The 14,499-nt window shown below is 51.6% G+C and overlaps 1 protein-coding gene across 1 annotated transcript; it reads left to right on the forward strand.

The window, feature by feature from the left end:
• The first annotated feature begins 10,505 nt into the window (after positions 1-10,505).
• LOC135311151 (olfactory receptor 14A16-like) lies at positions 10,506-11,554 on the forward strand. Its single transcript, XM_064440291.1, has one exon. It carries the CDS (start codon positions 10,625-10,627, stop codon positions 11,552-11,554), a length of 930 nt encoding a protein of 309 aa, XP_064296361.1. The 5' UTR covers positions 10,506-10,624.
• Positions 11,555-14,499: the final 2,945 nt, after the last annotated feature.

Raw genomic sequence — 14,499 nt, forward strand, 5'->3', positions numbered from 1 at the left:
TCAGGGTAAAGGATGCACCACCTGCTTTGCTCACATCTAGAGCATGCCTTCCCCAGAGGGGACAGACCAGCCCACTTCTTGAGAGAACTCGAGTGTAACATGGTCAATGTTTGATGTTCAACTCTTTGTTCCAATGTCCTGTTTGTTGGGTTTGGGCTTTGGTGTTTGTTTTGTCTGATAATTGTGTTCTTTCGTTCTGACTATGCCGGAAAGGAGCTATTTGAAAAACTTGTAATTGAGTCAAATCTGGAAATCAATAATGCCAGCTGCGTGATCGAGTGTATACGACAATTATTTGTATACTTTCTAAAAGAAGCAATGTATGTTTTCCTAGGGTTTTTTTTTGTTTTGTGTTTCTTGCGGGTTTTTTTGCTAAATGTCTTGATCCACTCTTCCTGTATGGAAAACTTGATTAGCTGATAATTGTGTATTTTGTTTGGCTTAGGACGGATACAATTTGAACTTGAAAAGGGGGCCAGTATGACTGAAACCTGTCACAGAGGTGTAAATTTTCTATATTATTCTTAGTCAAGTGTTGCGTTTCATGAGTGATGTAACAGAATGAAGCCAAAATAGAAAGTGATGTTTTGAAAATATCAGAGATATTGTATTTTCTCCCAATAAGAAACAATGTCTTGTCTTTCACAGTCATATCTCCTGACACCAGTGTATCAGTCTTCAGCTGGCAAGTGAATACACGCGGTCAGGGAAAGCCATCTACTTATGTGGGTGTATTTGACTTTGACTGCTGGTATCATGCTCAAATGCCAGGCTCACTAAGGTAGATTTTGACAAAGTTGTTTTCAATATCCCTCCCCGTAATTCATTGGAGAGTCGGCGTTTAGCTTCTGCACTTGTTTTCTTTCAGGCCAGAAGAATCCCTTCAGGACTGCCCCTATTTTGCACGGTGGTCACTGGACACCGTCACAAGCATGACTTCTCCCAACCACATTTTGGATATTGTGGTGCAGGAGCGCAGCCTAAATTGGACAGTTCCTCCTTCTTATCCACTACCTGAGCAGTGTTTTCATCCAAGCACCTATAAATTTGGTAGGTATTTCACTGCTTTGAATAGCGATAAGCTTAAACCGAGCTCAAATGCCATTTATTGTCTCTCTTGTTCATTGGTTGTCACGCAAAAACCCAGGGAAACCAAAAACCCCCAACCCCCCACCAACCCACCTCTGATGACATTGTGGTGACAAAGTGTGTGCTATTGTGACACCTGTCTGACAGTCGGCTGAGCCTGGGGGTTGGGTGCTTCTGTAACGCAGCCCGTGAAGTGGTGCTGGCTATCAAATGAAACGACTCTGGGCTGAAGCTCAAAGCACAGCACCTCGGTAGCCCACGAGATACAATTTCTACACTCAGCCATTATTTTTCTGAAAAAGGCTGTAAAGGTGTTATTTTTCGACTTTCTCTCTAGTGCGATGAGGGGAGTTTTATAAAAAACCAATAGAAATTGCATACCAACAGTCCTCTCAGGCTTTTTTCATGTTTTGCAGACTTGACAAATAAGCTGGCGGTGACCAGCCTCACAGCTTTGTATGCACGAGTGGTCCTCTGGTTCTGCTGGTCCCGTCTCCTGCCAGAGGGCTCAGGTAAGCCTAAACTGTCCTGCATCTGTAGCAGGAGGTGCTTCCTATGAACACGTGCTTAGCCATGGTTTTGTCAATGTTTCATCAATACCAAGTCATGCCCGTTCAGTGACAGCAGATGCTGAAGTTCTGCTGCTGAAATTGAGATTGTCCTGGTTTTTTCAACTACGTAGCATAGAATAATGCCAGCAGTTTCTGTCTGGGATGTTTGTCAGAAATAGCAATAAGCCTCTGACTGAAGGAGTTGCTCATGTCCACAGCTTGAAATACCTGGGATTTTAAACAAGTAACTCTTACAGCACCAACACTGGAATGCTTGATTTTACAGTAAAAGCATGACCTGCCTGTTTCGAAATTTTCATTGATTGCTTAGAGGAAAAACTTCACCTTGGAAATAGTTCACCATTTGGATGGGTGATAAATTCTATTGTCAGCCTGAATTGTCTAACCCATGTTCACCAGACATATATAAAAACCCTTTGAGAATTGGGGGTTTTTTAATAACGAACTTTGGCTGACACTCTGTGTTCTGGATGTTACATCAACTGTAAGCTTGAACTGGCACTTGAGACAAGCAGGACTTGAGCCTTGTGCCTTAGGTCTCTTTTAGCAAAGGCAGAAAGAGGGTTGGCTTCATTCAAAGTCGGAGGCTTGCCTGTGCTTTTGATGCTGAGCTTGTATGTTCTTCTGTCTGTTTAGTCCAAAACTGTAGGTTGAAAATGTGATATGACTTCTTTAACTCCCTTCTTATTTATTGCCTGTAGGTGATGAGATGCGTTTCTGTAGACCTTCCTACAATTCTCCTCTGATTCAGAGCTACTGCGTGGCTCATCGACAGAAACTTGAGTGTTTATCAAGGTAAGACCTACAGGAAAGCTCTGGAACAGTTCCGCTGCAAATTCAGAGGTGGCAGCGAGTGGCTTTTCCATCAACAGTTGTATTTGCTACTGGAATGGAATGCCAATGGAACAATGCCATTGGAGGCGTTAGATTTGGGTTAGAGAATAGTCCTGCCATTCTGGTACTGTCACGTTTCCTCTGTTAGTCAGTAGGAGCGTGGCTGTTTCTGGCACTTAAAAAGCTTTGTTTACACTTCCTTTGTATTACAAGTAAAGCGACAAAAAAGAAACCCCAAAATCTAAAAGGTCATTGCAACTTTTCCCTTAATAAGGGAGCTTTTAGGATGTCTATTTGGGACTCCTTTAACAATTCACTATGATCTAATGAACACCCTTTATCGGACTCAGAAATGTCTTTCCAGTCGATTTCAAGTCACGATCATGCCTGTGTGTGTTTGTTCCGTTCTTGGACTCGTGGGAGCTTTAGCTGGGTTTGTTTTGGCTGGAGGAAATCCGTGACACTGAGAGGCTGGAATTAGTGTTTTCCTCTGTGCAAATCCTCGCTACGTTTTGTTCCAGAGGCAAATGGGATTCTGACTGCCTGATGGTCGATGGGGTGGTTTCCCAGTTCGGAGAGCAAGTTGAGGAGCTGTGGCGGGGGGATGAAGGCGGAACTGGGAAATACCCACCTCCTAGTTTACAGGTGAGTGTTGTGTTCCCTGAAAACAGCCACCACCACCACAAACCCCAGCCCCAGCCCAGCCCTCCCCCAAAGCCAATCATTTCTCAGAGAGAGGAGTTTGTAAAAGCCTTTTCCCTTTTCATTCCAGGCACTGCTGGAGCTCTATTTGCTAGAAGGCGTTGAAGAAAGCCACAAACATGCAATCGTATCCCTTGAAGGTATTTCTATGACACCTCCAGTATACGCGCATCGGTGTTCTGAAATGTCTGTCACCTACGTGTTCGATGCATTTTCTAATTTATGCTTCAACCACAATGCAAGTGAAAACACCTCTTTTAGAATGACGTCATAGAAGGAAGCATTGTTTTATTTCTTTGTACTGTGGATTTTTTTTAGGAATTTATAAAACATTTTGTTGCAAAGCCTTTTCTGATAGGAGAAAACAGGTTTACTAAGCAGTGTTAAAGGTAGAAAGCTCCCTGAGATCTTCTCAAAATTTAGACCCAGTTTTTCATTTTTGCAGCACCCGCACCTGTAGCAAACGGCTGCTTCCTCGAGCGATGCACTAAAAGAGAGAAGAGAAAAGTCATTGGGCAGAAACTGAATTTTTAAGCTGCCGAAATACACTGTGTTGCTTCTGTTGTTTGTTGCCTGACCCGAGAGGGGAGCCTAGAGAGCAAGGACTTTAAAAACTCTTGCACCCCGCAGCTCTCTGATGAGAATACATCCCTAAAAACAGCTGTCAGAAAGAGAAAGTGACACTGCCGATGAGTGACCCACGTGCTGGTTTAAACCCAGTTTTAATCATTCAGAGCTAAGCTGTGCTGTAAGGACACCGTAATTTCAACTGTTTTATATTCCCTGGAAAGGAGGGAAAAAGCCAACTGTAGAATTTGTTTGCTTTAATAATCAAGCATTGGCTGTTCGCATGTTTTGAATGTCCAGCTGGTGGCTCCAGTGACTAAAGAGGGAGCCTGAGTTTCCAACGGGACTGTTTAAATATGGAAAGGCAACATTTCTGAATGCCTGAGAGAAATCAAAGAGTCTGTCTTTCTGGCTATTTATTCAGACTGCAATTTTGTTGTCAGGACCTGACTATCTTCAGGTTACAACAGCATAAAATGGCAAGACTAAGACATGAGTATTTTCTGAGTCCTACCATGATTATATTCTTATTTTATGATTTATTAATATTATATCAAGAATATTAATAATATTATTTCATATGATAAATTGTTGGTCTTGCAAATTTATTACCCTTAATTAGATACCTGATATCAGACAATTTACTTGCTGCTTGACATCACGCATTCCTCTCCAAATAAAACAGAAACTTCAGTCATCATCATGTGGATGCTCATGTCCCCAAGAGTTGGGCCACTGAAGAACGTCGAAACAACCAGCAGGTGGATCGGGCTGCCAAGACTGAAGTGGCTGAGGTGGATCGGGACTGGCAGCATAAGGGTGAACTCTTTCGAGCTCGGTGGCCCAAGTCACCATGGCAGGTGGCGAAGCCCTGCTTTCCTGGCAATGGCTAAACACCTGCCTGCTGGTGGGAAGCAGTGAATGAACTCCTTGCTTTGCGCTGCTTGCATGCGCACCTTTTGCTTGAACTATTGAACTGTCTTTATCTCCACTCACAAGTTTTCTCACTTCTACCCTTCTGATTGCCTTCCCCATCCCACTGTGAGGATGTGAGTGAGCGCCTGTGTGGTGCTCAGCTGCCTACTGGGGTTCTACCACAGCAGTGACTCCGTTAGACTCGCTCCATCCCAGCACGCTCAGGTTGTGGCGCTCTGTTTCTTCTGGTGCCCTGTCCTTGCTGCCACCTTCTGCACATTTCCACTCTGTGCTCCATGAGCAAGTCCCTGCTCCTCCAGGCTGCCTGGCACAGCCCTTGCTTGACTTTCTGCCCACTGCAACGGGACATTCTTGTGACATGAGGAGGGGATCCCTGACTATCAGGCAGCTGCTTGGGGCATCCTTGTCCCTCCAGGATGGCTCCAAGGACATTCTTTAAGGAAGATCCCTGCACAAGCCCAGATCTGGTCTTCTCAAGTCCAGGATGGACTGCCACAGTTTGTTTTGCTCACTTGTATCAGAGTTTTCATCTCCATCGCCCTTTCTCTGCTCAATTCTGGCATGTCACGGCCCCTTAAGGGCCACAGTTGCCTTCACAAGGGTCTTGGGAAGGGTTGCCTGGGTCCCATGTTCTTCACTTGCAGAACAGCCTCTTTCTTCCATGAGGGCTGAGTCAGAGGCCCGAGAGGGGTAAGTTCCCTCCAAATCCACTGCTACAAGCATCAGCCCCAGAGGGCAGTGAGCAGCAGGAAGGAGAAGCAATGCAGTGGAGAATCACCTGGTGAAAGGAAGAGCTCTGGGGGTCCAGTTCTTGGGGTACGGTCTCCAGGAATGAGATACAAAAGGAGTCCCAGCCATGACTCCTTCCCAGCCTGTTCCTGCTGGCTCCCTGGTGTCCTCTTTCACCAAGGGCAACCTCACACCTTTTCTGGAAAATCATCTCGGATTTGCACAGGAGCCTGCAGACCTGCCATACCGCAGCTTCTCACATCCAGATAAAAATTCTTTTCCAGTTCTGAGCACAAACAGTTTTATAAACAGTTGGGAAAGGCCTCAACCACCGCCTTGTTTCTCATTGCCTTCCCTGAACTCTCTCTGCCAGCCAGACATAGTGCCCAGTGCTGCCTCCCAGCTGGGAGCCAGTCACCCTTCAGAAGAGGCCTGGGGCTTCCTGAATTGTCCGTGTGTGTCCTCCCACCTCCCTGGCTCCCTCCGGAGCTCTTAGGGAGCATTATTGTTCACAATAGGAGCCGTAGGACCATCTCTTCTGAAACGTTTCTCTCTTTATCTCTTCTGCGCAGGAACAATAAGCACAGAAGAGCCCCAGATACATCAGAAGAGAGTGTGACGTGCCAGTGAAAATCAGGGGAGCTTCCCTCAGGCTGGAGGCTTCCTGGCAAGAAGTGTCTCTTGAGAAGGGATCCAGCTGCTACCACTCTCTGCAGAGGGAAATCAGCAGTGTCCGTGCCACCCGAGGGCTCAGGGTATGAGTCCTGCAAGACCACCCTCCAGCTGACCCTTGCTAGAGAAGTACTTGAGGATGGGGTATCGTGCCTTCTCTTACAAACACTGATTGAGGTGGCACTGCCTGCAGTGCATTCCCAGAGTGGCTGCCAGAGATGTGTGGCCCCTGCCCTGCACCTCAAAGCAGGAATGCATTGGAATCAGTGCTGCTGCCACTAATAACAGTCACCGTGCCATGTGCTTACAGATTTGGTTTTCTTCCTGATGGTGATGGTGATGGTGATGGTGAACTCCAGCTCTCTCATTTTCTTCCTGTCACTCACTCTTACTTGACAAGGCAGAGGTAGTCTGTTGCAGGCCTAAGCAGGCCGGCCTCTGGGACAGAGTGAAAATTGAGTTGTTCTCTGAAGTTTCCACTTTCTCAAATGGCTTCAATAAGACTTTGTCAATGTCCTCACCTGATTCCAGGCACTTACCTCCTACCACGATGTCGCCCCAGCTGGCCTCTCCTCTGACCCTCACGCACAAGGGCTCACGCAGCCTGTCCCCCATCCCACAGAGGCTCTCCCTTCATCCAGGCAGCGCCTTCACACTGCGGGAACCCCCTCCTGGGCTTTCCTGCCTGTCTCTTCTGAAAAGGCTGTACCCCCATTGCAGCACCCCAAGCTGCGTGACCTGTCCCACCAAACCTCAGCAGGTATCGCATCAATGCCATGGACCTGTGAGAGCACGAGGGGCTCCAGCCCCTCCTCCCCGTGCCCCACGCTGAGAACGTTGGTGCACACGTGGGCTCTGTGCCAGCAAGGCCAAGCTCAGCCTTGTCAAAGCTTGAAGGCCCGAGACCCTGTGTGAGCAAAGGCTTTCCCTCAGAGCAGAGACGTGCTGCAGCGAGTGGCAGGCGGCAAGGTCAGGGTGAAAGGGGGGGCTCACAAGGACAGCAAAGACGGGTTCCCCCAATGGCTGAGAGAAACCCAGCTGGGCTCTGCAGCTCTGCCAGGAGGGGGCTTTGCTGTCTGTGGTGCCTCTTGCAGCCCCTGGGGCCTGTGGCAGATGCAAAGCTGATCTCCAGGAGGGCCAAGGGGCTGCTGAAACTGTACTTGGCGATGGGCATCCTGTGATGCAGGCACCTTGTGGAAATGCTTGGCCTGTTCCTTGAGTGTACCATCAGGGGTGCGAGCAAAGGATGGGGTGAGAAGAAGCAGCAGAGGCTAAGAGAGCTGGCACACGAGTGGAAACCCTGATGTGACGTGGCTCGTATTCCTGCGTTGCCGGCACCGACTGCACAGGCACGGGACAGACGCTGCCTCGCTGCAGTGGTGGGAACGCGTCACTTGCTGACAAGGGAGGTCTGTCACGTACCGACCGTGAACAGGGACAGCTGCCCGGTAGGGCCCGCACTGCCCTACCAGCTGCACGCTCCGGTTGTTCTGGGCAGCTTTGGTATCGAGGGAACACTACAGGCCTGTGTTTGGCCATGACATGCAGCAGCTGCACTGGGTGGGTGTAGGCACTTCAGGGAAGCCCATGAGAAACCTTCAGGTTCAGTCAGTGGAGACGGACAGCTGACAGACAAGAGGAAGGGAAAGCCTGAGCTGTCCCGGTGGCACAGGACTCCATTTGCTCCGATGAATACCTCTGTCAGCTGCCCTAAACATACTGAGGAGGGACAGGTCTCCCTGTCCTTAACACGGGCCTCTGCGGTCATTCCATTTGGGCCAAAGAATTGCCCACCAGCCCCCAAGGCGACGCCCCCAGAAGCTAACTTGTCCCTAAGAATTGCTTCCTTGCAGTCTGCAGTCACCTGCACGTGTCTTGCACCACCTCTGGCACCTCCGATGTCACCAGGGATCTGCACCTGAGCAAACCACTCCTGGCCTCCATCCCCATTAACCAGCATGGATGCTTAGAGAAGGAGTTCACGGGTGACTTGAGGCAAGAAGAATCCCACATGCTGTGGGTCCGTGGGTGTGTGTTGGAGGAGCTGAAGCCACCTCCTGCCTGAGGGCTGCTAGGGAGAGCTGAGACGCCTGCATGAGCTCAGCTGGATCCCTGCCCCACACAGGGGAGGCATGACCCCCTTCCCGTCACTGCCATCATGTCCTGTCGGACAGTGGGGCAGGAACAGGGGCTTCCAAAGGGCAACATCGACACCTCCCACAGACCTGCACACCCTGGTTGGGCAACTCCTGCTGCCGGACACAGTTTGTCCAGTGCTGAGAGAGGGACAGTCGGTGCTGACATCAGTCTGCTTCCAAGTATATTCACAGCAGAGACCCTCCTGCCCCTCAGGAGCTGTCAGCCCTGGAGCCCCAGGGACACCTGGAGGGAGCCGCGAGGGGCAGAGAAAGGGCTGCCTGGGGCTGGGCCTCTGCTGCTGAGCTGGGCTGGGCTCCTGGGACAAAGGCAGCTGCTGGCAATGAGGCAGCGCTGCCGAGAGACAGCTCTGCCCAGGAGCAGCTCCTCTGCCAAGCGCAGCAGGGCTGAGGGCACTGCCTGCAGGCACCGAGGGCAGAGGAGCCGGGCAGGGAGAGGGGAAAGGCAGCCTGGGCTGGGGGGATGCTGGGAGCTGACTGCAGGGAAGGATCTTCACAGCCCTCTGCATGGTAAGTCTCTGGGTGGAGGAGAATGTAGCTGGTGTTCTGGGAGGGATATCCAAAAGCTGCTGCATCCCACAGCATAGGTGACCCTTGAGGAGGACTCTCACAGTTGCCCTTGCACAGAGGAGGAGGACGTGCTGAGGAGCAGCACTTCCCTGCGGCACTGTCAGAAGGACAGGGCACGGCGGCTGCCTTCGCCCGGGGATGCTGCAGGGCTTTGCAGGCACGTGTGCAGGCAGGGGTGCCCAGGGCTGTCCTTGCGAGCAGGGTCCCTGCGCCCCAGGGGTCTGTGTGCTGGGGCAGGGACTCTGCCGCCTGCCAGGCTCAGCACTCAGCCTGCCCGGGGAGCTCCCCACAGCGCTGTGGGGACAAGCTGTGGGTGGAAGGAGTGACCCTGGCAGGGCAGGGTCCTTCTGCTGTCCGGAGGGTGCTGCGTGGGTCAGGGCTGCTCAGGCTTCTCCATCAGCCTGAGGACATTTGCAGAGGGTCATTTGAAAGATGGAAGTCAAGGTCGGGGGTTTCCTGAAAGGGAAGAAGTCTGTGCTTTGTGTCTTCTCTTCCTGGTTGTCTGGGTGGGCAGTGGGAGGTGGGAATTTGTTTCTCTGCTCTGGCGTAGGCACTGAGACCCCTGTTCACGTTAGGACCTGTCTGAGCTGCTCCTTAGCCCCCGCACGCACAGAGCTGTCCCTGGGCAGTGCCCTGCTGCCAGGAGGTGTCTGCAGGGCAGAGCTGAGCACACAGCGGGTGGGACGGGCTCTCTGAGCACTGACAGGGAGGAGAGGTGGGGACAGAGAAAGAGGTCCTGGCCAAGGAGAGCTCTAGGCAACAGAAGGATGGGCAGGACGAAAGAGAGAACATTTCCCAGCAATGCCATGGGAGGAGGGACTCAGGCATCTCCCTGCCATCCCCTGCAGTGCAGATGCTGTCCCTGGAGCAACCCCTTGTCTTCCCCACTCACAAAGCAGAGCCTGTGCTCTTAATACACTGGGGCCATGGCCAGGAGTTGCCCTTCCAGTAGCCTGACCACCAAAGATTTGTATTTTGTGAGGCTGGCAGTGATCTCAGCCTCTCTTCAGAACATAACAAATGTAGGCGATGGGAGTCTTTCCTTGGGAGGTGCTGCTGGGCTGCAGGCTGCCCCCCAGCAGGGCAAAGCTCTCCATGGCATCTCTGTGCTGTGCAGGAGCCCCATGGAGATGACGCCTCACTGCTGAGGCCATGGAAATGCTGCTGGGTGGCTGTATGTGGGCAGGTGTAATGAGCCCCCTGTGCCCCTGGCTGGGAGGGCAGAGCTGAGATCCTCCTCTGTTATGATGAGGTTTGGAGGGGTTTGGAGATCTGCACTCTGAAACTGGATTCCTCTGCTCCCAGCAGCATCCTGTTTTTTTGGAGGGAACAGCAGAGTGCAACAGTCCCACAGCTGCAAGAGCTGCCAGCACAGGGCAGCTGAGATCAGGGCTGATGCAAAGGCTGGCTGTCTTCACTTGGCACTAAGGGAAAGTCCTTTTGCCTCTCATCACCCACAAGATTCCACGTGTAGCAGAAATGCCAGGGATTTCTGCATTCAGAGTGCTCCTCACCTGTGGTGGGCAGCTGGAACAGAACACACAAACCAAAATCCCTGCAGCTCTGCTCTACACTCAGGTGAGTTGGGAGGGAAAATTCTAAAAAGTTCTTTGTTATCATGATGGATTTAATCTGAGATCAACCCATGGTCCTATTACCCGGTTGCAGTAGGACAGGACTTACTCATGCAGAAGGGCGGTTCTGTAAGAAATGGTATAGTTTTTTCTCAAAGAAGTCTGCCCTAACCTCTCACTTCCTTTATCTCCTTGTTCAGTGCTCCTCACCCAGAGGCAGCAGATGTCCAACAGCAGCTCCATCACACAGTTCCTCCTCCTGGCGTTCACAGACACGCGGGAGCTGCAGCTCCTGCACTTCTGGCTCTCCCTGGCCATCTACCTGGCTGCCCTCCTGGGCAACGGGCTCATCGTCACCGCCATCGCCTGCGACCACCGCCTCCACACCCCCATGTACTTCTTCCTCCTCAACCTCTCGCTCCTCGACCTGGGCTGCATCTCCACCACTCTCCCCAAATCCATGGCCAATTCCCTCGGGGACACCAGGGACATCTCCTACGCAGGATGTGCTGCCCAGGCCTTTCTGTTTGTCTTTCTGATATCAGCAGAGTTTTATCTCCTGACGGTCATGGCCTACGACTGCTACGTGGCCATCTGCAAACCCCTGCACTACGGGACCCTGCTGGGCAGCAGAGCTTGTGCCCACATGGCAGCAGCTGCCTGGGCCGGTGGGTTTCTCAATGCTCTGCTGCACACGGCCAGTACATTTTCACTGCCCCTCTGCCATGGCAATGCCCTGGGGCAGTTCTTCTGTGAAATCCCCCAGATCCTCAAGCTCTCCTGCTCAGACACCTACCTCAGGGAGGTCGGGCTTCTTGGGGTCAGTGTCTGTTTAGTATTTGGGTGTTTTGTTTTCATTGTGCTGTCCTATGTGCAGATCTTCAGGGCTGTGCTGAGGATCCCCTCTGAGCAGGGACGGCACAAAGCCTTTTCCACGTGCCTCCCGCACCTGGCCGTGGTCTCCCTGTTTATCAGCACTTCATTTTTTGCCTACCTAAAGCCTCCTTCCATCTCCTCCCCACCCCTGGACCTGGTGGTGGCAGTGCTGTACTCAGTGGTGCCCCCAGCAGTGAACCCCCTCATCTACGGCATGAGGAACAAGGAAATCAAGGATGCTTTATGGAGAGTAATCCAATGGATGGTGCTTCACTGAATATAACCTGCCTCCCCTCCTCTGCACAGTTTCAGAGTTTATCTTAGAGCATGAGTCTGCTTTTTGCTGTTGTGATAATCCAACTTTCTAATTTTCTGGGTTTATACTCCTACTGTTGAGGTTTGATCCTGTTGTGTCTGACCCTTGCACAACACCCTGTCAGGTGTGGCCTCTCTGCTTGCAGCTCTTCAATAAAAGGGGATCTCCCGGCTGCAGTGCCTGAAGGCTGGCCTCTTCCTCCAAACCTGCTTCCAAGAAAATGCCCGAGGAATTGGTCTTTTAAAGTTTCTGCTCTCCTTTTGTTCTGAGTGGTTTTGGAGTTAAGGTCTTGGTAACGTTGGGTTCCACTGGATTAAAGGTTCTGGTTTTAAAGGCTCTCTTCTTGGTGTCCAGTGGCAGTGGAGATGGTCCATGAGCGCCCCATTACTTCCTCAGGTTGCTTCATGGATGACAGGAGTGATGGCAGATACCAGACTCTCTGGAAATGAATTTGGAGGGGTGAGGAGAGGATGGGCACTCACCATGTGTCCTGGCGTTCAAACGAATGGAGTCTCAAAAGGTGAAACAGCCTCCAAGGGAAGTCCCCAAAAGTAAAGCACTGAATCAACGTATCCACAAAGGAGGACTCTGCAGTGCCATGGAGTGAGGGGGAACCCAGCAGGCACAGGAGAGGGATGCAGGAGAGATGCAGGAGGTGCCTGAGCACCCCCAGGGCCAGGAGTGTGGTGCTTCCCTGGGCAGTGGGGCTGGTGGGAGCAGAGAAGGGGGCAAACTGAGTCAGACTTGGGGATCACCTACAGTATGAATTCAGGAGAGCCAGAGAGTGACGAGGCTCTGTTTCCTCATGGCCTTGTGGCCAGCAGCAGCCCTGGGGCTGACGGGGAGCCTGAACCCCCCGCTCTGCCCCAGCGGCTGCTGTGCCCTGCAGAGGGGCTGGGGCTGTGGTGTGAGTGCCCAGAGCTCTGCAGCACCCTGCGGTGGGCAGCGCTGCGGAGCCAGCCCAGCCTGGGCTGCTCGGCTGGGCTGTGCTGGGCTGGGAGAGGGCAGGGGAGGTGGGGAGAGCTGGGGAGGGGCATGGCTGGGCTGGAAAGGGCCCGGGAAAGAGCTCAGTGCAGAGCTAAGGTGTGTGAGCGTGCAGGGCTGGGACAGACAGCACTCACAGTGCAGAGCCAGGCGTCATGGTGAAGAAAGCAATGCATCAGAGGTGCAGAAGAAAGGGGCCTCGCCTGGGCCATGTTGCCAGGACACCCCAGGGAAGCTGCCCCAGGAGGCTGTCCCAGACCAGTCCCACACACTGGCCATTTCCATCGCTGGCCGCACACCCCAGCTCTGAGGAGGGACCTTTGCTGCATGGTCACCCCCATCCTCCTCTGGGCCTTCATGACACCCAACTCCAACCGCCATTATTAATAAAATGGAAAATAGTTTCCTGCTGACAGTCATTATGCGACAAGTCCCACAGCTCTTGCCACAGCTGGGCTCTCAGCCAAGCCTGTTCTCAGGCAGCTCCAGCTCAGTCAGGTGCTTGTCTCAACCAATTTTGGAAATCTCCATTGACTGAGATCCCACCAGCTGGCCTGGGTCCTTGCTGCGGTGTTTGTCTCTGAGGGATTTCTCAAAAACCCGGCTCTCTCAGCCTCTCCTTGTCCAGAAGGTGCTCCAGGCACCAACCATCCTCCTGGCCTTGGCAGGACTTGCTCCAGTCTGTCAGCACCTTCCTTGTGCCAGTGAGCCCCAGGCTCGACGCAGCAGTCCTGATGTGGTGGTGCTGTAGTGGGTTAGCCTGTCCAGGATAGAACGACCTTTCCTAAAGTAATCTTTTCAGCAGCATCTCTCGGCACAAAGGCCCTTTCCATTACCCTCCAGTTATTTCCTCCCTGTACTCTTTGGTCATTCAGATACCTCTCACCCATGCAGCAGCTTTGAGCTTCAGGGAGTTAGAAGTTTTCAGTAGTCTAATGGGCTCTTTAGCCATCTCTTAATTACGTTCATATCTACCTTTTGTATCTCCCTAGCTAAAACATTTCTGATAAGGTTATCCCTTGAGAGAGGCGGCCTCATCAGAGGCAGCTCGTACTTAGCATATGGTTGCAGAGTGTGTTTTCCTGATCACGAAAACTGGCCACGCTTTAATTTTCTTTCCTTACAAAGAGTAAATACCCTTCTGTGCCTGTGTGCAGCCAGTTCTCGAAGGAGAGTGGGGGGAGTTGGTGCAATGGAGCTGTAACATCCAGCTGCAGAGACCAGTGAAAAAGTATGATGCAAGGAAAAGTGATCTAAGTCCCAGGTGGCCAGGGACAGAAATGGCAGGGCTGGGGAGGTGAGGAGCAAAGCTGTCCCTACAGTGTCAGACCTCAGGGGACTGCTTCCCTACCTGCCCGGACCTCCTGAGGAGACAATCTGGATCAGTGTCAGTTGGACTATGCTTCTATCCCCTCTTCTTTAAAATGAAAATCAATAGAATATACCCTTTAAAATAAACTCAGAAAAACCCCAACATTTTTATTAGGTACAGTATGAACATTTCCTCCATAACCACACTATGAAAAAACTCCAATTAGATGTGCAAGTCTTAAAGACTTGAAGGAAATTACAGGAAGAGACAGAACTTGTTAGAGCTTTTTGTATTTTAATGAGCTCCGTGGTGCATTTGCGGTGAGTCCATGAACCTCAGATGCTGAGAAGATTGAATGAACTTCTCAAGAAGTCAAAGTCAGAGCAAAACCCAAAGTACCTGAAGCATCAATGAGGCCCATGAGGGCCATTACTGGCAAAGCCTCCCTAGGGCCTCGTTAGAGCAGCTAATTGGAGGCTGCGGCTGCAGAAAGGGAAGGGCCCTGTGCAGGTGGCTGTAATGCAGAGAAAAACCCTGATTTTATCAGAAAGCAGAGAGGCCAAGCCCTGACCCCCAGCCCTGGGAAGGTGGATCCTGCCCCTCACATGTG

Source organism: Phalacrocorax carbo, unplaced genomic scaffold (genome assembly GCF_963921805.1).
Source record: "Phalacrocorax carbo unplaced genomic scaffold, bPhaCar2.1 SCAFFOLD_54, whole genome shotgun sequence".
In the NCBI taxonomy this organism is placed as follows: Eukaryota; Metazoa; Chordata; class Aves; order Suliformes; family Phalacrocoracidae; genus Phalacrocorax; species Phalacrocorax carbo.

What these genes read in the sequence shown, in the direction of transcription:
- LOC135311151 (XM_064440291.1), top strand. Translation starts at nt 10,625, where the DNA reads ATGTCCAACAGCAGCTCCATCACACAGTTCCTCCTCCTGGCGTTCACA.